Here is a 22,449-nt window from a genome sequence, read left to right on the forward strand (position 1 = left end):
GTGGAAAGAAACAAGTGCTTAAACTGATAATGTAGCAGCTGCACAAAATATTATAGAGAGTTCTGACAGTGATAGAGAATGAATGTTGGAATTATCAAATACATGAAATTATCACAAACATAACCAGTATATTGGGTCCTCATTTTGAATGTCCCCTTCCATCCCGTCAAAACTTGAAGTTGTAAAAACCCCATTTTGGATCCAGTTCTGTGTGGAAAAACATGCTGTTGAGGAGCCAGTTTTCATGACTTGGCTGAGAAAGCCAGGTTTAACAGTGGGCCACGGTGCTGTGCTGGGCAACAGCGGTTGAAAGAGCTCAACATGCTACAAGACTGAAGAGTCTTGGGCACTTGGAAGGGCTAGGAGGCTTTGTTGGAGGTGGGAAATAATGAGACTACTGCCCAATAGGTGTAAGTGTGGATAGAAAATGCAAAATACCTGATGTGAAGGGAGGAACTACTGTCTATAATGTTTATCCTTCCCTTAAAGTGTATTAGATTCAATTTATAGGAATATTCTATGTGACCAGCAGGTCAAAGGAGGTGATCCTGCCCCTCCACTCTGCTCTCGTGAGACCTCACTTGCAGCACTGTGTGCAGTGCTGGTGTCCTCAGCATAAGAAGGACATGGAGCTGTTGGAGCAAGTCCAGAGGAGGCCACGAGGGGCTGGAGCACCTCCCGTATGAAGACAGGCTGAGAACATTGGGGCTGTTCAGCCTGGAGAAGAGAAGCTGCGTGGAGACCTCAGAGTAGCTTCCAGTGTCTGAAGGGGGCTACAAGGATGCTGGAGGGGGGCTCTTCATCAGGGACTGTAGTGACAGGACCAGGGGTGATGGGTTCAAACTGAACCAGGGGAAGTTCAGGTTAGATCTGAGGCAGAAGCTCTTCCCTGTGAGGGTGCTGAGGCGCTGGCACAGGGTGCCCAGAGAAGCTGTGGCTGCCCCATCCCTGGCAGTGTTCAAGGCCAGGTTGGACACAGGGGCTTGGAGCAACCTGCTCTAGTGGAAGGTGTCCCTGCCCGTGGCAGGGGGATGGAACTAGATGATCTTAAGGCCCTCTCCAACCCAAACCATTCTATGATTCTATATTGGCACCCTTTGGAGTTACTAATAAGCAGTACCTTTCCTCTTCTCTTCATCATCGGTGGCAGCATGTGCTGGACTTCTCAGTGTGGAAGGCCTGAAATGCTTGGGCAGGTCAGGTATGCTGGCATATATGTAGTCTGCCTCTGAATAAAGAAGATCCACAAAGCATTAGTGTGCTTCCACTGACTTCCACAGGAACCTTTTGGAAATATTTTTTTGGTCTAAACATACCTTTTTCAACTCCTGCTTTTTCAGCCTTCACAGACTAGGAAAGAGAACCATTAACAACAAACGTGATTAGTTAGTTTTAAGATGTTAACTAGACAGTGCATTGCTTTACCTGCTAGTTTTAACTTTTTGTGAGCACAGGTTCATACCGAGAAGGGGCTAAAAGTGGAACCTGCTCCATGGGAGCATGGCAAGGGAGAAGAGGACATTTTTCAGGTCTTTTTGCCAGTGTGATTCCAAGTCACACAGAGGAAGGCAGGACATTAAAAGTTTTAATCAGTGGCCCAGCCTCACACTGTGGCCCAAGTTGGTTGCCTTCAGAGGTTTCACTTCAAAGTTTTACTTTGGCTTTCCAGTTGTGCTTATCTCCCTGCATATCTTCAGAGAGCAAGCGTGTGTGTGTGTAAGAACAACTGCAGAACTATAAAGTTCAGTTTCATCACTATATTGTGTGAGACTATATAAGATGGTTTTCAAATATTGGAATGACATTTTGATAAAGACTAATGACTAATATTAAGTCATGTTTCACTCTACCCTCTCTCAGAGACTTGGGGTGAAAAGCATGATGCAGTTTAGCTGGGAGCATCTCCTGAAGGGGTATGAATACATCAACCTCTGTATTCACTTGGTACCCGTTAGATCTGTCTCTGGTTGAGATGCAAAGCTGCTGGTTGGTGGCAGTGCTATGGGTGAGGAATGATAGGAATTGCTCTCCCACCCCCATAAACCAGCAAATGGAGACATTTGGGCACTTGGACAGTATAACATCTCAATCCCTCTTGTATCTGAACTCCTGTCACTTCAGACAAAAGCTCATGACTACTCACAGTACTCATGACTACTAGCAGAACCAGCTAGTTCCACTTTCCCTGGTTATGATGATAAATGAGTAATGAATTCTACTTCTGGAGTAATATGGCACTAACCTTTATTATGTCTTCCGTTGTTTTCTCAACAGACTTAAGTTTCTTTAAAATTGCTTCTTCCTTAGCTGAGACTTCCATTTCCTCTCTTTCCAGGGCCTCAATTTCCTTCTCCAATCTGCAATCACAATTCTCTTTGATTTGATACTAGTCAGAGAACAACATTGCAGATTCAATGCATTGTGACATTAGGACATTAGGAGGACTGGTTCTACTTACCCTGACAGATTCTGCTTAAATATGAGATTGGCTTATCACTTCGCATGCATCGGAAAATGCTGTGAAACTGTATTCTTTCTTTTAAAGCAAAAATGGACCTGCCATAGATTCCTTCTGATCCTACTTTGAAGAAGGTGGATCAAATTAACTTATTTTTGAGGAGGGAATATATAAGAATATGGAACCCCACAGCATTTCCTCATCTCTAACCAAATTTTCTCTACTATGTTGTCTCAAGAAATGTGATTACTTGTGGGAGATGAAGGCGACAGGGTCTGCATGGTGAGCTTGAGCAACTCTCTGAATACAAGCTATGAGGCCTTGATACCAAACAAGCCTTGGGCCGGTAAGCCAGGATGTTGACAGATAGAAAATGTAACAAAGAATGTTAGTTGAAGGTCAGGGAATGTAGCAAAATGTGAAGAAAGAAGGCTGAACTGGAGTCGCGTGAACAGCGCGTGATCAGCATTGTGATTGGGCTATTGTGCGCGTGTTTAGCTATGGGATTTTCACAGAATCCAGTGAGATTGAGTGTGGCATGCTCATGTTTGTTGGGAAAGTACCAAATGAGGGAATAAAAGGGGCTTGATTGTAATAAAATTTGTCTCAGTATCCTCACTGACCTGAGCCCGTGCCTTTTGACACGCCACAAATGGTGCCCCAACGTGAGGCATAACGGCCAGCAGTCATTACAGTGGCATAGCTCAGCCGAACTACGGGACTGAACGCTGAAAGGAAGCATACCCAGAGCGCTCTATTACCTATCGCCAGACGAAGGTAAGCGGCTGAGAACTATGGGGACTGCTTTAACAAAAGAACAAAGAAGCGTTTTACAAGTCTTTACTAATATTCTTAAGAAGTATGGGAAGAAAATAGATGAGGAAGAATTGAAACGTGTTCTTCTATGGGCATCAAAAGCTGACCCATTTATTAATTCCACTAATATTTATACGCTGGAGATTTGCGACAAAATTGGTGTTAATCTGTGGGGCTGTGCCACAAAAAATGATAAGGTTGCTGCCACTTTACTGACCCCTTGGCGAATTGTTTTTGAAACTCTAAAAGCTCATGTTGGCTCACAATCAAAGGGAGTAGAAGCGGCACTTTTGGCTCCCCCTTCGCCCCTCTCTTTGGCGGACCCTGCCGTAAGACCAAAAACTCAGTCTGTTGCTGCTGCTCCTGCAGTTCTGCCTCCTGATGATTCCTGTGATAACCCAGATGACCCTTTTGACCCAGGGATTATTGATCCGGAAAAGGAGCCTGATTTATATCCCCCGGACCCTTATGATAAATGGGCAGCTCTAAAGGGAGAAGCGAGACGAGCGGGGGATGCGGATGTATTGCGTGCTTTCCCTGTGATGGATATGCCTGATCAAGATCCGCGATGGGAAGGTCTCTCGCATGCTCTTATCAAAGATATCAGATGAACAGTGACAGACCGTGGACTTGGGGCTCTGTATACAACTCATTTGATACAGACTCTCTGTGATACTCGTGTATTTACCCCAGATGACTTTAAAACGTTGTTTCATTTGATAATGTCGAACATGCAATATACTATGTGGGAATCGAAAATGAGAGAGCTTGCAGACGGCCAGGCTGCTGAAAACGTAGCGTTAGGGGCATGTGACCCATTGCGAGCAGTCACTGCCGATGTACTACTGGGGCAAGCTGATTTTAGTAGCAATGCTGCGCAAGCTAGGATTTGCCAGGCGGGCTTGCACAAGTTAAACAATTGGCACTTCGTGCCTTGAAAACTGTCCCTGAAGCCGGTAAACATAGGCAGCCTTTTGTTCGAATCAAACAAGAAACAAACAAACCATTTATGAAATTTTTAGGCCGACTTAATGAGGCTCTGGAAAAACAGATCGATTATGAGCAAGCACGTGAATATATTTTCAAACAACTTGCTGTTGAAAATGCTAACCCTGACTGTCAGAAAGTATTACAACCCTTACGAAATCCTAGCATAGGTGATATGTTAAATGCTTGCATGAATGTTGGGTCTAGACAACGCGATTTGTCTGTGATTGCAGAAGCATTTGCAGCATTATCACTTAAGTCACAGCAGTGCTTTTTGTGTGGTCAGTACGGCCATCTGAGAAAGGACTGTCTGAAACTAAAACAAAATAACAAAAGACCTGGAATCTGCCCACGCTGCCAGAAAGGGCCCCATTTTCCAAACCAATATCGATCAAAATTTGACCGGAATGGCCAGCCTTTGACTCTACCAGGAAACTCCAAGCGGAGCGTGGCAAGGGTCGTGCCATGACAATAAATCACCCCTCCAGATGGCCCCCTGACGGAGCTGCCACAGTTTGTGCACCAGCACAAGAGGCAGTGTCGGAGTGGACCTGGCCACCTCAGGAGAAACAATAATTCAAGACACGTCAGTTGTGCTTATTCCAACTGGCATATATGGTCCACTCGGTCACGGGAGGGCAGCATTGTTAATTGGGCGATCCTCTACAACAATAAGAGGCCTTTTTGTGTTGCCAGGGGTCATAGATGCTGATTTTGAGGGAGAAATTAAAACAATGGCATGGACTCCAATGCCACCATGTACTATACCAGCAGGAAGCCAAATCGCACAATTAATGTATTTTTTACCCCAGTCACCGAGTGCTGTCCGAACTGTGTGGGGTTCAGGATGTTTTGGATCTACGGGGATGCCAGAAATTTATTGGACACAACAATTAACTATGGATCGACCCCAATTGTCCTGTACTTTAAAATCAGGAGGGACACAAATTACTTTATGAGGAATTGTCAATAGCGGAGCAGATGTTACAGTCATTTTTGCACCACAATGGCCCAATAAGTGGCCTTTAATGGACGCTCAAGCTTCCTTATCAGGAATTGGTGGTCAAACTTCTCTGAAACAGAGCGAAGTGCTTGTTGTTATTTTTGGCCCAGAAGGAAGATCTGCTTTAATTAGGCCCTATGTGTTACCTGGATCTCCTACCCTATGGGGCAGAGACTGTTTAAGCCAATGGGGAATGCACTTAAGCACGGATTTTCCCTAGGGGCCACTGTTCTGCAACAGGTCCCACCTTTAATCTGGAAATCAGATGAGCCTGTGTAAGTAGATCAGTAGCCCCTTCCAAAAGAAAAACTGCTGCAATTACACAAATTAATAGGTGAACAGCTGAAAGCTGGTCACATAGTCTCCACAACCAGCCCATGGAACACACCTGTCTTTGTGATTCAGAAGAAAAATAATTCTTGGAGGCTTGTACATGATCTAAGAAAGATAAATGAGGTTATTGAGGATATGGGAGCTTTACAACCTGGGCTCCCCTCGCCAACAATGTTACCACAGACATGGACTCTTATAGTCATCGACTTAAAAGATTGTTTTTTCACGATACCTCTTGCTCCACAAGATGCACCATGATTTGCCTTTTCTGTACCTTCTATCAATGCTGCGGAGCCATATAAAAGGTACCATTGGAAGGTGTTGCCGCAAGGCATGAAAAACAGTCCCACATTATGCCAACAATTTATAGCGGCAATTTTAAGTCCGATACAAGAACGTTTTGAGAATGTTTTAATCTACCATTATATGGACGACATCTTAATAGCTGCGGAATCAAAACGAACAGCCCAAAAGGTGAAACAGCAGGTGATCCAAGCAGTATCAACGAAAGGGCTCAAAATTGCAGAAGAAAAAATTCAAGAAACTCCACCTTGGAAATATTTAGAATGGAAAATATCTGAACAAAACATTCAACCTCAAAGTGTCACCCTACGGACAGAAATAAAGATTTTAAATGATTTGCAAAAGCTTTTAGGAACTATAAAAACTGATTCCATCCTCTTTTAGGAATATCTACTGAAGAACTCCATCCTCTCTTTAAACTACTGAAGGGAGACCTGTGTTTAATGTCTCCTCGAAGACTTACCTCCTCTGCAAGAACTGCCCTTGATAAAGTGGTTACAAGATTGACTGGTCAGGTCGCTCATCGGCGAAAAATGAACCACCCTATTAGACTTTTTGGTTTTTATATTCGTCTTTTCAACCCTATCGGCTATTAGCACAGTGGGTTCCACAAGACATACATCCATTGATTATCCTAGAATGGATATTTTTACCACATGATTTTGGAAAAACAGTTACAACAGCTATTGAAATGATAGCTATGGTTATCCAGAAAGGAAGAGAGCGGTTATTGATTCTAGATGGTGTTGAACCTAATATAATCTATTTGCCTCTTGATACAAAACAGTTAACCTTTTTCACTCACCAGTCTTTTGTTTTTCAGTGTGCTCTAGCGGATTTTACAGAACAGGTAAGTATTCACTTCCCAGGACACAAAATTATACGATCCCTACACTCTGTTCCTCTTTTACCTACTGCACAGTTAGCTATCACACCAATAGCTGAAGCACTCACAGTATTCACTGATGGTTCTGGCAAAACAGGTCGCACAGTAATAGTTTGGAGAGACAGTGAAGAAAACTGGAAAAGTGATATACATATTGTTACAGGATCACCTCAGATAGTAAACTCTCTGCTGTAGTCCGTGTTTTCAAATTATGGACTACTCCAGTAAATATTATCACAGATTCTGCCTACGTGGCAGGTCTTGTTTCTAGGCTAGAACATGCCTTTTTGAAGGAAGTTTCCAGCAGAATCTTATTCGCCCTTCTCTGGGAACTCAAGTGGCTCCTGGATCGACGGATGCACCCGTATTTCATACAACACATACGATCACATACCTCCCTACCCGGACCCATGAGTGAAGGAAATACACAGGCTGACAGGCTTGCAGGTATTACAGTCTTACCTGACCGTTTTGCACAAGCTCATTTATCCCATGAATTTTATCATCAAAATGCAGAAGCTCTGCAATGTACTTTTCAGCTGACTCAGGACCAGGCGAGACAAATCATACAGTCGTGTCCCAATTGTCAACAAGTTTTGCCTGCACCGACAATCGGAACTAATCCTCGAGGTCTTTCATCACTTGAAATTTGGCAAACAGATGTTACTCATGTACCAGAATTTGGCAAATACAAATATGTCCATGTTTCTATTGACACCTTTTCATCTTGTATTTATGCATCGGTACACCCTGGCGAAAAGGCCAAAGACATTTTATTGCAGCCTTTTCCTCCTTGGGAGTCCCAAAAACCATAAAAACCGATAATGGCCCAGGCTATACAGCGCACAAAACACAGACATTTTTTTAACAATGGGGAATTCAACATACCACAGGTATTCCACATTCTCCCACACGTCAAGCCATTATTGAACGTGCACATAGCACTCTTAAAATCATGTTGCAGAAACAAAAAAGGGGGAGTTTAGGGTTAACCCCATAAGAATGTATAGCTAAAGCCTGTTATGTTTTGAATTTTTTAAATCGCTGGATGGAGGATGGACCTCCTATACAGCGCCATTTCGGGGGTTCTAAGGATCTTAGACAGGAAAAAGCTCATGTAAAAGTACGAAACCTTGAAACCCATGAATGGGAAGGCCCATTCCCCTTAATAACCTGGAGACGAGGCTATGCTTGTGTTTCCACAGATAAAGGGCCTCGTTGGGTTCCTGCACAATGGGTCCGTCCAGCCTTGTCCTCTGCCTCCTCATCGCAGAAGGATTAACCAGGCCATGGATCCCCAACCAGCCGAAAGAAAACGTTTGGGTGACACTGGCTAACGCAACCAGACAGGACACTCTGTGTCTGTCTGTTGCAACGCCTATGAACCCATTTAGCATGTGTCTGGTGGGATTGCTATTGGACGATTGGACGCATGTCGCTGATACACCCCTCATCGATGTATTCATGAAAAAGGGAAAACCTGTGGACACATGGGACGGCTGGATGCCAAGTTGGCCGTTAGTCTCTCTAGAACCCCAAGAAATTGATTTGTTAGGTTCCGTTAGAATGGATGAATGTTTGTATTTTAATTATACAGGTCAGAATCAATCATTAATTCAAATTGTTAACTCTTCTTTGTCTGTCTATCGAAATGCTTCTATATGGTGTAATCATACGTCTGTTAACATTTCTTCCTCTTCTAATAGTCCTATATCGCTTCCCCGAGGTGTCTTTCTAATCTGCAGAGATCGAGCATGGCCTGGCATCCCTTCTCATCTCTGAGGAGGCCCTTGTAGTTTAGGCAGATTAACAATGTTAACCCCAAATATTTCTATGATACTGAATTATACTAGATTCCACCATCTCCGCAGGTTAAAAAGATCTGCTCATGCTTTTACTCCCGACTGCAAAGACACTGCTACATTCTGGAGTCCTGCACAGATAATCTCAGTGGCCTTTTTTGCACCAGGAGCAGCCGCTGCACAAGCTTTTGCAACTCTAAACAAATTAGGATGTTGGCTTGCAAAGCAAACCAATGCCACATCTAATGCTGTTTCTAGTCTCCTCCTTGATATAGGTTCCGTAAGACATGCCACCTCACAAAATCGGGCTGCAATAGATTTTCTTCTCCTTGCCCATGGTCATGGGTGTGAGGACTTTGAAGGTCTATGTTGCATGAACCTTTCAGACCACTCTGAATCGGTTCACAAAAATATACAAACTCTTAAAGAACTTACAGGAAAACTTCAGGTTGAGGATGACTGGAACCCTTTTTCAGGTTTATTTGCTGGAATAGGAGCATGGGTAAAAATATTGATTGTATTAGGAGCTCTTGTTTTCTTAGTGTTTATTAGCTTTGTATTCCTTGTTTAATGAAACATATGCAATCTCTTATTGATCGAGCCCACAAACAGGTATTGATAGTAGATGTACAAAACAAAAAAGGGGGAGATGTGGGAGGTGAAGGCGACAGGGTCTGCATGATGAGCTTGAGCAACTCTCTGAATACAAGCTATGAGGCCTTGATACCAAACAAGCCTTGGGCCCATAAGCCAGGATGTTGAAAGATAGAAAATGTAACAAAGAATGTTAGTTGAAGGTCAGGGAATGTAGCAAAATGTGAAGAAAGAAGACTGAACTGCAGTCGTGTGAACAGTGTGTGATCAGCATTGTGATTGGGCTATTGTGCGCGTGTTTAACCTATGGGATTTTCACAGAGTCCAGTGAGATTGAGCGCGGCGTGCTTGTGCATGTTGGGAAAGTACCGAATGAGGGAATAAAAGGGGCTTGATTGTGATAAAGTTTGTCTCAGTATCCTCACCGACGTGAGTCCATGCCTTTTGATACGCCACAATTACTCTGTTGTGATTAACACTTAGGAATTCACTATACAGACACCAGGGTTATGACGTTGTCTTTTAGTTTTGTTTGTTTACTTGTACAGATGGTGAAAAGCAGCAAATTGTTTACTTGTAAGAAAGTCAGAAGAACGTTCTTGTACCTGGTAGGACTTAAAGGGCTAGAGTACATCACCTCATATGCTATATTTTATTGTATGTGTATATATTTTATGTATGCTATATTTATTATATATATACCATATTCAGGAGGATCTCCTGTCGAGGAAAGTTCTAGTCAATCCGTAACTAGAAATTACAATTCCAGAGCTACCTCTATCAATGTTAATCAAGTTACATTTGTATTTCTGAGGGATAGAACAGGTATCACTTTTTTTTTGATAACATAATAATGTCATTTGCAAGTACTTTTTGTAGGTAAAATAGCTCTTAACTCATTTTCTAAGATGAAAATTCATATAGCTAGAAATCATAATAGTGATGTGCTTTGCAGGCTACTCTGATGAAGTGATAACTACATAATTGGTGGATTTTGAAAACTACGCAACCTGCAGAGAGGAAGGTGCTCAAGAGACTCGAGTCTAAAGCTTTATTTTCCAGTCTATCTGGGCTTGAAAATAAAGCATTTACAAACAGCCGGGATGAACGAAGGGGCTTTCTGAGGAGGGTGTGTGTTCAGCTCCAAGATGCTTCTAAGATACTCCAAGATAGTTCCCCACGTTTTTGCATTTGTGAGTGTGGGTTCTGGGATTTCAAAGCTCCTTGGTTTGTTAAAACAGGTGTAACTGATGTTTGATTCTTCAGGGGAAAAATAATCATGCTTAAAAACGCGAGGTATTACGGATGTGGGGTGGGTGTTATTGTAGTGTTCCTGATAGAGTAGACCAGAGCCTGTGGAGCCAAAGACCTAAAAATAATACTAAGCTTTAAGGGCTCCTCTTTGGGGCTGTGCACTAAGGCTCTTACAGACATACATGTGTTTTTTTAGTACACAAAATGCTGCTGAGTGACTCTAATTCTCTGGGAAGAATGCTTAAATCTTGTTTTAGAAAGCATTCCTTTCCAGTAGAGCAGCAGTCATGTAAGACACACTGGTTCAAGGCAAGGTTCCCAGGACAAACAGCTGAGAAGGTTGACGTTTGCAGTGTTTGTTCAAGTAATATCCTCACAAGTAGTACTGATGAATTTGCAGGAGAAAAGTGGGTAGTTCACATAGGTGTGATGCATGTCCCATCAGGTGCTAATAGCAATCTCTTTCTAAAATTGCAATTAGGTGAGATCCCCAACACTAAGAAACAATATTAAAGGGCCTGCTTATTAAAGGAGGAGCCTTGATTCTCAGTGAGAGCTTTGTTTTACAAAAGCTACAAGCCTCTCTCTTATGAATACCACTATACTTCTGTCTTGTATCTTCTCTGAGACAGCAGGATATTTAGCAATTGACTGATCTCTGTCAGATTTTAGCAGTGCAAAACACAAGTACCTTGTTGGTTATGACTTGGCTGATGGGCTAAACCTTTATTGCTACGTAAAAGCAGTAAAAATTTCTTTGGGGCTATTGACTTCTACTGTAGGTTTGTACATTATTTAAAAGGAGTCACAGCTCCCTTTCCCTCCCATCTTTGTTATATGTTAAATCTATGTTATAGGGTTTCTTGCATGTTAAAGCTGAGTTCAGTGTTTAAGGCATCATTTTCCTAATTAGTTTTTCTTTTCTTAGCACCAAGATGTTTGATCATACAAAGACCTTTCTTCTAGACAGAAAGGTCCAGGATAAAGTCTCTAATCTCTGTGTCTGTGAGAGAGGGAGAAAGCTATGTCTAGTTGAAGCACGCCTCCAAGTTAAAGTATCTCAGCCACATTCTTTCTCTGGTGACTAAGGCAGTGACTTAAGCAGGTCCTATATTTAATTTTTTTCCTCTTTCTAGCCAAGGCTGTTCCTTTCTGCATAAGTGTGTATTTATTAGGCGTTAGATAGAAATTTGCTTTATTAGCCTAGTTGGGAAGTCACTTTTCCATTAATATGTAGGATCAAGTCTGGATTTAACTCTGAACTGGGACTTGAACTGGATGTCTTGTTACAGAATCAGCTGGGTTGGAAAAGACCTTTAAGATCAAGTCCAACCTTTACCCAAGTACTGCCAAGTCCACCACTAAGCCATGTCACTATGGGTATGGCACTCACTTATAGGTGCTATATAAGTGAGTTCTGGTTCATCTACCTTTTATTTTGGGGAATTATTTTTGGAATAACTTCTTTTAACTTAAAGGAAAAAAACAAAAGCAAATTTCAAAACCTTCCACGTTGGAGTAAAATATATCTTCCATTGGTTTTGAGTCCGTCAGAAATCAATGACTGTAGACTTAAGGCAACTGCAACTGATGTCACTGGTTGCTGAGATCAGTCAGAAGAGTTACAACTAAATGATCTGAGCCAAAGTCACAAATAGAGTAACCATGTCCTATAACCCTGATAGAGTCAATTGTTTGATGTTTTGAGTTATTCTTTAGTGTGTGTTAGGATCCATGATATTGCACCAAAGTCAACAGTAAGAATAGAAGCCTGTCATCCCTTTAAGCAGACCAGAAAAGTTGAATGCAGGCTGGCAGAGAAGCATTATTTATCTCTTTCTGTGTGGCTGCTTAAGGAGTCTGACTTAACACTGTGGCTCTTGCCTTATTTAAACTCAGATTTGTAGAGCTATAATAATAGGATACTACATGGGCTGTTATCTGTAGTGAGAATATCTTCTTTTTGGAAACACAAAGGTACCACAGACCTCAGAACTGAGGTCTGAGGAAAAAGGCATTCAGGATGAAAGTAAAAGCTAAAAAAAAGGTAAAAATTAAAAGCTGATAACACTGTGGACCTAAACTTTGCAAGATGCCCTTAGGACCCTGCTCAAAGGTACTGGTTGTAAGTGCTAAAACCATATGAATATTCTTGGAGGGCTATATAAGTAACGCAATGACCGTGTGCCATGTTTCTGCACTTCTTACAGAATAGTATTTGCTTAAGACATTGAAATGTATTTTTACATGAGGCTTGATGGTAGTATTATCATAATATGAAAATGAATCATTGAAAGCTAACAGAAGCATAATGAACTGAAGAATCATTCACTTTTACTATGGATTTATTTCAGTCTGGACTCTAAATACTCCTAGAGACGGGTGGAAGAAGAGGAGGAAAAATCTTGGAAAGGTATTAAAAAGGGAGTGGGGAGAGAAAAAGAGAAGAGACAACCCCAAATAAATCAAAGATTATAAACCCCATATAGTTATCTGGGAGATCAGGAGAAGTATTATTTAAGTTTATGTATGCTCTCACACCCATACCAACACCCACTGTGTATGGTAATTAAGATGGCTGATTCACTGCTCAGTGCAGTTAGGGAAAAATTCTCATACCCCTGTAATGGGAATTGGATCTACACCTTAAGTATCTCTTTTTGCATTCATACTTGCATATAGACGTAGATTTTAGGATTCATTTTCAGAGGATGCTGGGAGTGTGCACACGGGAATTTGTTGAAAGGAGCCTTTTAAAAGATGCCATCTGTAGAGCTCAGACTGACTCCGAACTCAGAGTTCTGACTTGGTGCAGTTCAGAAGTTAGGCTGGGATCTTTCTGATGTGTTTAAATCTTTGGAAACATCTAAATAAATGGCATTTTTATGAAGTTGCATTACAGTTTATGTATGTCTTGAAAGGGTCTAGCAGCTACACTAGCAATTATAAGAAACTATCTTTCGATGGTGCTGCTGTGCTTTGTAGAGAAATGGGAGTATGATATAGCTGTTGTATTAAACCCTTTGGAGATTTGTCCCCTCCTTGAGTGGTGCTCATTATTTGAGAGGGGAAATAAGTAGTGTGGAGGTGGGGATGGAAGAAGGAACTTTAGAAGCTGAGATACTAAATTGGAGGTTTCTCCAAAGCAGTAGCTGAATGAAGACATTCTGCAGAGTAGACCTGCCTGCTGCTGGCCACCAGTGAGCTGCTGGGGTTGGCATCACCGCCACCCCAGAATTAAAATAAACAGCTTAAGAATGAAAAGCAGGTAGGAGGATACCACCCTGGAGCATACCAGACTGAGAGGATAAGGCAGTTTAGCAAGTCCTCCCATGTTTTGAGGTGAGTCACATGCTTTAGCAGGTGTTGAGTCTATTGAGCCTTAGCCTACCTTCCTTTCTCACATTAGAAAACACCCATTAGAACCATAGAATCATAGAATGGCTTGGGTTGGGAAGGACCTTAAGATCACCTAGTTCCAATCCCCTGCCATGGGCAGGGACACCTCTCTTAGTTACCATGATGTTGTTTGTGCATTTTAAAGTATGTTATTTAGCAACTAATTCCATCAAGAATGAGTGCTATTAGCTGAAGATTAAATGAGAAAATGGGTCTCCTCATTCTTCATTCAGCTTGTACCCCGACCAAGGACATGCTCCCTTGGCTCACTAACTTCTAACATGTAAAGGGGGTGAATAGGACAGATAATGTAAATGCTATTTTTGGTCTGTAACCAGAGCATTCAGCTGTTTGTCTGCAAGGTGGTTCAGGGCACTCGCTGTTCGCTGGTTTGTTGTTGATACAAAGAATGGAACTTTCCCTTTTATCAAAAAATGCTCAAATCCAAACTGGTTAGCTCTTTTTGACATCCCGGTAAAGACTATTTCAAACCAGAGGTCTCATTTAGGAGAGTGATGGAAAAGCCCATCCATGCCACTACTGTAAATAGTCTGCCTACAATTGCGATTGTCCTCTCAGCAGAAAGCAACAAAGACTGGTCTAAGGGTATTCAAAAAATCTTTGAAGTGATTCAGATGTTTTAACTAAAGGTAAAACCCACCCAGAATAATCAGCAGAGTGGACAGAATTTGTCTGAATCAAATGAAGTTCAATAGTCAGATGCCCAGAAGAAAGAATTCTACTGAGCTTCTCAGTAATATAACTTACTGCTGCCGCATGACATGTGTCTACAGGACCGGTTTAGCAATCTTTGATTTACAGGACAGGTTAAAGGTGTGACTTCACATCTGTGTAGTCAAACAAGCTTTTGTTAGCTTGAGTGATATCTATGGCATAGCAGAAGCACTGTGCAAGTACTGTAAGGTGCATATTTTGTGCTTTTTAGTGGACTTTGTTCATTCTGAGCTCTGTTACTGGGTTTCTGTATTGCTGCTGGCAGGTCTGAAACCGGGCTGGGTATGTCTAAATGAAATGTGGTGATATTTGGAAGGCAGCATGGATGTTTTTCTAGAGGCCTTTGCTACACAGCTATTGAGGAGGAGTGGTAGGAACTATAATTTGTAACAAAAGATGCTCTATGTGAATAAATCTGCTTAAATTCCTAGTTCAAAATAAAGGTCCTACTTGACTCCAAGTATGTTCTTCTGCCTCCATTCTCCATCTGTAAAATCAAGTGTCCTTGTCTGAGTCCTCTGTGTATCGTGAAGATAAAAGCTGCTAAAGACACTAAGGTGTGTAGATTGTGTGGTTATGGGAGTATCTCAGTAATGAAAATGTCTTTTGATATCAAGGCCCTACAAACCTCTAAGAACTTCAGCAATTGTGAGTGAAGTCCTCTTAGTTCAGGGTAGCTCAGGAATGTAAGTAGGAGCATTTCTGTACTGACTTTCATTTCTAGAATGCATTAGACCTGTGAAGTTGTTGTTGTAAGAGTGAAGGCAGTGTGTCATTTTGTGTTATACTTTCTTTGTCAGTTCATCTTTTCATTTTATCCTGATGCAATATGGTACATTTCACTACAAATAAATGTGAAGTATTTCAGATGTACATCGAGAAGTAAGAATTGTTTTAAGGAAGAAACAATTTGGTGGAGCTTCCCAGGAGAAGTTCATAGGCAAGAAAAGTTAGTTGGTAACACTAAAATGTTGGGGGTTTTTGTGTATGCTGAATGTTAATCAAGTCTCTGGCAAAAAAATTCCAGTGGGAAGGTGGCAGGCACATCTCTATAGTGAGGCTGTTACAGGCTCAGGCATACATCAAGTGTACGAGCTGAGGAGCCTCAGCCTTGTCTGGTACAATGTGTGTGCTCTTGGTCGTGTGATGTGGTACTAAATGTGCAGTTTTCTCATTCACAATGTGTCTGCATCTACTCCTTGTAATTACCAAAACTAGAGACAGGCTGAGATGTTACTCCAGGATTCATGTTGTGATTTCAGGAAGCAATCGGGCACAAATGATGGGTTTGGCACTTCAATTTCTCTTTCCTTAAAGCAAAGATACATTTAGAAATGTTCCCTTAAATGCCTATGGGCGTCTTTTAAAAGACCTGGAAGCTTCTAATTCAGATAAACTTTAAAATTTGTAATCTCTTGTCAGCTTTTGGATCCAATCTAGAACTAAAGCAGAGGGAATATTCCTTTGTGGTGCTGATTTACGTACATGAATTAAAGTTCTTCAGGTTTGAAGCTTCAGCTGAATTACTGTTTTATTATTTGTAATAGCAATAAATTCTAATAATGCTAAAAGAAAAAGTCAATATGGATAGATTCAGAGGAGTAAAGCTCACCACATATGCTCAGTTTTGGTCTCTGAGGAAATAGAAATTAAGGCCACTGATCTGACAACAAATTCAGGACAGTCATTAGAAAAACAGTATCAAAAGACTCTATAGCTGTAGTAACAAACCCAGGATCCTGGGAGACATGGAAATGAAATCATCAACCCTATTCGCTGAGATCTCTGAACTAGTATTGTAGGAGGAGTTTTAATTCCTAATCCTGCATTCTAAGTCTTCCCAGGGATAGGACAGGAGGGACCTGCTGCCAGCGTTGCTGTGAGAGCTCGATTACAATGACTCAGGTGCAGAGAGCCCTAAAGGTGTGTTAGGAGGGAACAGACTAGATTTAGATGCTGGAGATACACTATGCTTCTTGCTAAAAGATTTTGCTATTTTAAGGCAGGTAGTATGTCAGGAGTTCAGTAGCTTTCCTTTTTAGTGGCATAGACATTGATAGATCTCCACTATAAGAGCATTGCTTGTTCTTTACTTGGGTGTTGTCAAAGGAATTTGGAACAGTGTAAGTGTAGGTTATGTCAGAAAAAAAAGCGTGCTTCCAACATAGCCACACACCAAACCAAGTTTTTGACTCAAAGTCAATAGGAATTTGAAAATCCAGTCTATCCTCCCAGTGCTTGGAGATGGGCTGAACTTCCAACGGGCTGGTGGGGAGCTGCTTCCTTTTTGCTCCTGAGCCAGTCCTTCCCCATACAGCTCCTTCCTAGTGATCACACTGTCCCAGGGTGCGCACTCTTGCGTGTCTTCATTATCACAACCTGCTGGGATGTTCTTAGAGCTCCTGCTACTGCAATCAAGAATTCTACTGACATGTATGAAAAGCTCTTTTTTTTTGAGAAAAGGTGCTTTCAAGTAAGAAGTCAGCATAATCATAGGACCAACTAGCATTGGGATGCTGCCTGTCGGAGAGATGGAGCACAGAGGTGGGTGGGAGATAACCGCGTGACAACTTTGCCAAGACAGTGTGTGTAGGAAGACAGTGGAGGAAGAGAAGAGTATGGAGGAAGTTGCTATTGAACTGAAATAGAGGAAGAAGCCTCAAAACAGGACGATGAAACTTTCCAGAATCTAAAGAAACAGGAACGCTTCATCTTTTCTTTGGATGCTAGTGGGCAGTACCAGTCAGTATGCCTGGACCCAGGGAAGGAGCTGATTGTGTACAGAGCCCTGTAGTATTTGAGAAAGGCTAAGTGCAGTAATAAGCACCTAGAATCATGTCCACAGTAAATAAAGGAGTTGTATGTTAGACTGACTGTGCAGTTTAATGTTAGCCCTGTGTGGCAGGCAGGCATTAGGCAATGAGATTTGTAGGAACATCTCTAATAAAAGCTAGTAAAAGGCCTGGAAGGCCTGGAAGCTAGAACAGGCTTCCAGGAATGAACTGAGGACAAAACAGCATGGAAGATAAGTGAAAATAAGGCAAATTATACTGACAGGGCTTGTACTGTTCTGAAGTGTAATGTTATGGTTGAAATCAGGTGTTAAAGGCTTTGCAGGACCTAGTGAAACTGAAGAACTTCTAAAACTGCTTACTGTTGTTTTGAAATTCTGGTTCAACAACTGCTATCTCAGAGCAAAACCCAGAGATGGGTGATATATGATGTGTGAGTATAGCATGGGAAGGATATCTGGAATTAGAGAAACAAGTATTCTGCAAGATACTCATTGTGCAGTTTGGTAAAATTCACAGTATGAGAGTTTGCATTGTGCATTCTCTAATTTTATCTGACTAAAAAATATAACAGAGCTTGCTTTCCTTTGTGTATCAAACTGCCTCTGTTTAGCCTTACTGATGTCTTAATCTTTTACAAAATGTGGTAGGACTTTTAAGAAGGGACCATTTAAACCAGGCAGAAAGGCAGGGTTATTACCCTACCTGAAAATGTCTTGTTCCAGCTCATGAGTTCGTTGTTGGTCCTCCCGATTCTGCTTTTGCATTTCTTCTTGCTCTTTTGGAGTGACAGAACTAAGGCCATCCAAGAGCCATTTTTCTCGCAAGGCCTTTTTCTGATGGGGAAAAACACAGACAAGTTAGTGTGCTTGAAAAGTTAGGCTCTTCAACCATTTACTGTATTTGCCTTGATGCCATAGGTGTGATCTGCGTTCCTGTGCTGTATCTAGCAGAAGGCAACTTGGCAGCAGTGAGTGCCACTGAAAGAGAAATACTAAGGAACATTTGTGTTTTGAGATTGACTTAAACCCAAACTTGTTAAGAACAATGTTCCATTAATCGACCCAACAAATATCTAGAGGATGCACTAATCAGTTAACCTGTAACAGATTAATATCTACTAGTGCTACCTGTAACAGATTAATATCTACTAGTGGATCCAGTGGTGTGTTTGTCCTCAATAAAGCAAACCAGTTGTATCAAAGCACTCATATTAGACTCATGCAAAAGGCTCCAGTCAGAAGTGTACAGTTTTATTTCAATAGCCCTGATTCCTGGGGTTATGGCATTGCATAACTTCTGGGAGGAGGTATAAGAGGTGAAAAGGTTCAGTAAGTAAGGCTGTAGGGGGAAGAGATCTCTAGGGAGTTAGTAATGCAGTGGTATCATCTCTGGACTTTCTAAGGAAACTTATATTTATATAGATGTGTGTGTTGAGGTTGGGACTGGAAAGGCAGAGCACGGGTAGCTGATGTCTGGTTCATGTCTCAGCAGATGTGCTACATGTTTAAAACTGCTCTTGTAGCGGCAATCCAGGGCTTATGTATTTAAGTCCTGACCCGTTTAGTGCCTGTGGAGTGATTCTGGGCAGTAGTGGCTTATAACTGTGTGTATTACATGTGTTCAGGTGAGTGAACCTCTCAGCTGTGTTTTCAGATGGTGAAAAATATGACTGTATCCACTGAGTGTTTCCTATAGCTGCTTTACAATAGGAAAGGTGGCAGCTGAAAGTCAACAGAGGTTTCTAAAATATTCCTGGTGTAAAAAAATATTCATGGAGGTAAGCTCCTATTTTCAGGCTAGAGGTTGTAAACCATGCAAACTTCATTGTGCTCTTTTTACTCCCTTCAGACTAACACAGGCATATAAACCCAGTTGCTGCCTTGGGGAAGAAGTGGGAGTCAGGGCTCCTTAGGAAAACTCTTTCAATATGGGAAGAAAGCCTGCAGAGAAGGTTTTTCATTAAGCATGACTTTTCCATTTGTAATTTAGATTCCTTGAGCTGTCTGATTTCCATGTGTGTTTTTGGGGGTTTGTTTTTTTCCTCTATCTAGTTTGATTAATTGTAGGATGTAGATGAAGGTTAAATTGGATTTTGGCTGCTTTGAGGCAGAGCTGTGCCCAGCGCTGGTGAGAAGGCTGCATTAACCTCGGTGCCTGTTGGAATCCCTGCCTGCATCCTGTGTGTTGAGTCACTTAAACCGTTGCTTCCTCCACTTTTCTGTTTACTGTACACTTTACATGATGTTATTACTGCGGTGCAGCTGATGAGGAGGATGCACGTAGGACCCGACTGCAGTTAAAGGCTATTTACAGCTTGCTTGATGGCTGATATACATGATGTGATAGAAACTGTAGCTAAAACAGGGTTGTTGGGAATTCTGTGGCACTCCACAGTACTGGAGTGTTTCTAGTTGTTTTAGCCCTGTGGGATAGTATTCTCTCTCTCAGCACTGGATCCTAGGAAATCTCTGGGCAACAAGGGCTGCTCCAGACTGACGTCTTGAGGCTTGACCCTGTGGGATCACTTAGCAGCACTTCCTGGCAGCTGTGTCTTAGGATTAAATGAAATAAATGCAGATTTTAATAGGATGGTTTTTCCTGATCTGGTAGGTGAATGTAGGCTGGTGTTGGCACAACTCTTACTGACCACAAAATCCTATTTTCTTCGGTTACAGGGAATAGGGTTCTTAATTCCCTTTTCAATTAAGCTAGTTAGATTTTAATGATAAGTAGAGCTCCTAGAAAAGTGAGGGTTTCTTTAATTCTGGCTTGAACTGAATTACTCTAGCACTGTTGTCCCCAGAAATCTCTACTGTAGACCTCAGAAACTGATAACACCCATTGAAATCACCAAAAGCTTCATGTATGTATAGAGTTAGGCCCAAGAAGGTAAACTCCCTCAATACAGACATAACACAATAGTGTTATTTTTGCCTTTTCCTACAATAGTTTGGTGCTGCTCCCAACTAAATGCCATGTGATCTTTTAATCTAATGAGACACTTTCAAAAGAGTGACACATTGTGCAGTTTGGAAGCAGCCTCTGAGCAAGACAGTTTCAAGGCTGCTCTGCTGACGCACAGGCACAGCCCCAGTGCTTTGGGGCTGTGGGGTTCTTTCTGCTGCCCAGCATTTCCTTCTGCTATAAAGCATCTCTAGTTCAGTACTAGGTGGTGCATGTGTTATAGGATTACATGAAAGCATTTCATTTTGCATTAGGCTGAGCATGTTAAGGGAAAGGGATACTTCTACACTGTGATGTGATAAGACCCTGGGAATGACCAGGGTGATATAAAGTCATCAATTTTTGTAGTTCACGGTCACATCAGGAGTACTGTGACAATATTCTGCAAAGTCTATGAATAGTGCCCTTCACATGCTCCAGGCACAACTCCACTGTAATCCTTAACAAGGCTAGACTAACATTCCAAGATTCCTCCTTTGCTGGAAGGCACAGGTGGTGGATCTGTGGGTCTTACTCTACCATGGTATGGCAGTTCACCTTATGGTATGCTGGGGAAGGCATAAATCATCTTCACAGCTTTCACAGATGATGTAGTTCAGTGCTGTTAACTCCTGGAATAAAAAGGTGTGACCAGCACCTACAAGATAGTAGTCATGGAGTTCAGGCATGTCAGAAGCCAAAAACTTAATCAGCTAAACTAGAAAAGCTCTTGGGAAGCACATGCAAATCAGTGCTGATTATGCTTTTCAAGCAACTCTGGTCCTTTCCCTTGTTGCCTCAGTGAGAAGGATTCCAATTAAGAGAAAGAATTAGTTGCTGGTGCGTCTAGAATGACTTGAGGATGAAATTTCCCTTGTACCCTCACTGGCAGTCCCCGTTACCCCTTGCAGTTCCCATGGAACCCTAACCACACATGTGCATGTATTTGCATGTCCGCTGCTTCATGTGGTTGAAGTGCACACGTGGGGTATAAATAATCCTTCTCCAGTAGTGTTCTACCAAACTAGTAAGACCTGTTATGGTACCCCAGCTGTCTCTTTCTAGTACGAATTTAGCTTGGGGACAGCAAAGTCATTGGGAAGCCGGAGCAGAGATCCCTATTTATGAAAAGGAAGTTTAAAAGACCAAACCCTCCCCACCCTCCCTCAAACAACAACCTTTTAATAAACCTGTCGCTAAGGGTTATAAATAGGAATAAAGGACAAAATGAGGGACAGGATAGTGATATCAAGCAAACAGGAACATCCATATGACAGTGAGATTTACTAACCTGCAATAGTTTCCTAAGGGACAGGTGTGAGTTAATGTCAAATAGGTCACGGAGCTCTAGATCTCACCATGCACAACTAGTAGGAGTGTAGATGAGTGAAGTCAACCTGACTTGCTAGGGAAATGAGCCTCAGAAATAAAATCTGCTGAAGTGCCTAAACATTTTAGAGTTCTAAATCTGGTTTAAGGCAATTTCTCCACTAGATTCTTGCGTTGTTTGACTCCATTGAAATACCTGAGTTAGTCTGAAGCATAAATGGGTTTGTTGAAGGACAAGGCTTCTAGAGCATAAACAGAGGATGTTCATATAATAATGTTACATTTGCTATTAGATGCACTGGAATGGGTTGCCCAGGGAGGTTGTGGATGCTCCATCCCTGGCAGTGTTCAAGGCCAGGTTGGACAGACCCTTGGGCCACATGGTCTGGAGTCAGGTGTCCCTGCCCATGACAGGGGGGTTGGAACTAGATGATCTTAAGGTCCTTTCCAACCCTAACTATTCTATGATTCTATGATTCTATGCCTTAGTACTTGGTTGGAAAAAGTAGTCTCCATTTTGGGTGCTTGGTCCCTCTTTGCCTAGTGAATCATTCCTTCTACAGATCCTTGATTTGCCTCATATGCAATATGACTGATCTTAATTTAAAAACCTTTCTGTATGATAACTATGATTTTTCATAGAACAAGCAAACAAATCACATCCTCTGTCCTCTTGCGAAGGAAGAGCATGTCAGTAGTATTTTTCCAGGAGTGTTTTAGCTTCTGTAAAATTCCATGAAACCTCTTCAGACTAAGTGCAAGGTGGCTTTAGCTTTTTGTTTTCTTAACTTTTTAACTCCGTTGTACCTATT

At 41.8% G+C, this 22,449-nt stretch overlaps 2 protein-coding genes across 10 annotated transcripts in view; one reads left to right on the plus strand and one right to left on the minus strand.

Moving 5' to 3' along the window:
* Positions 1–22,449, plus strand: part of FRRS1 (ferric chelate reductase 1) — a 95,219-nt gene that overhangs the window by 30,114 nt on the left and 42,656 nt on the right. The window lies entirely within an intron of this gene.
* Positions 1–22,449, minus strand: part of PALMD (palmdelphin) — a 36,300-nt gene that overhangs the window by 6,852 nt on the left and 6,999 nt on the right. Inside the window, exons 3-6 of the mRNA XM_030495762.1 lie at positions 18,068–18,198; positions 2,243–2,357; positions 1,317–1,350; positions 1,121–1,228 (exon numbers count right to left, since the gene is read on the minus strand). Of these exons, the coding sequence (XP_030351622.1) occupies positions 1,121–1,228; positions 1,317–1,350; positions 2,243–2,357; positions 18,068–18,198 (388 nt within the window). The remainder of the gene's footprint in view (positions 1–1,120; positions 1,229–1,316; positions 1,351–2,242; positions 2,358–18,067; positions 18,199–22,449) is intronic.

The sequence above is a fragment of the Strigops habroptila genome, chromosome 8 (genome assembly GCF_004027225.2).
Source record: "Strigops habroptila isolate Jane chromosome 8, bStrHab1.2.pri, whole genome shotgun sequence".
Lineage (NCBI taxonomy): Eukaryota > Metazoa > Chordata > Aves > Psittaciformes > Psittacidae > Strigops > Strigops habroptila.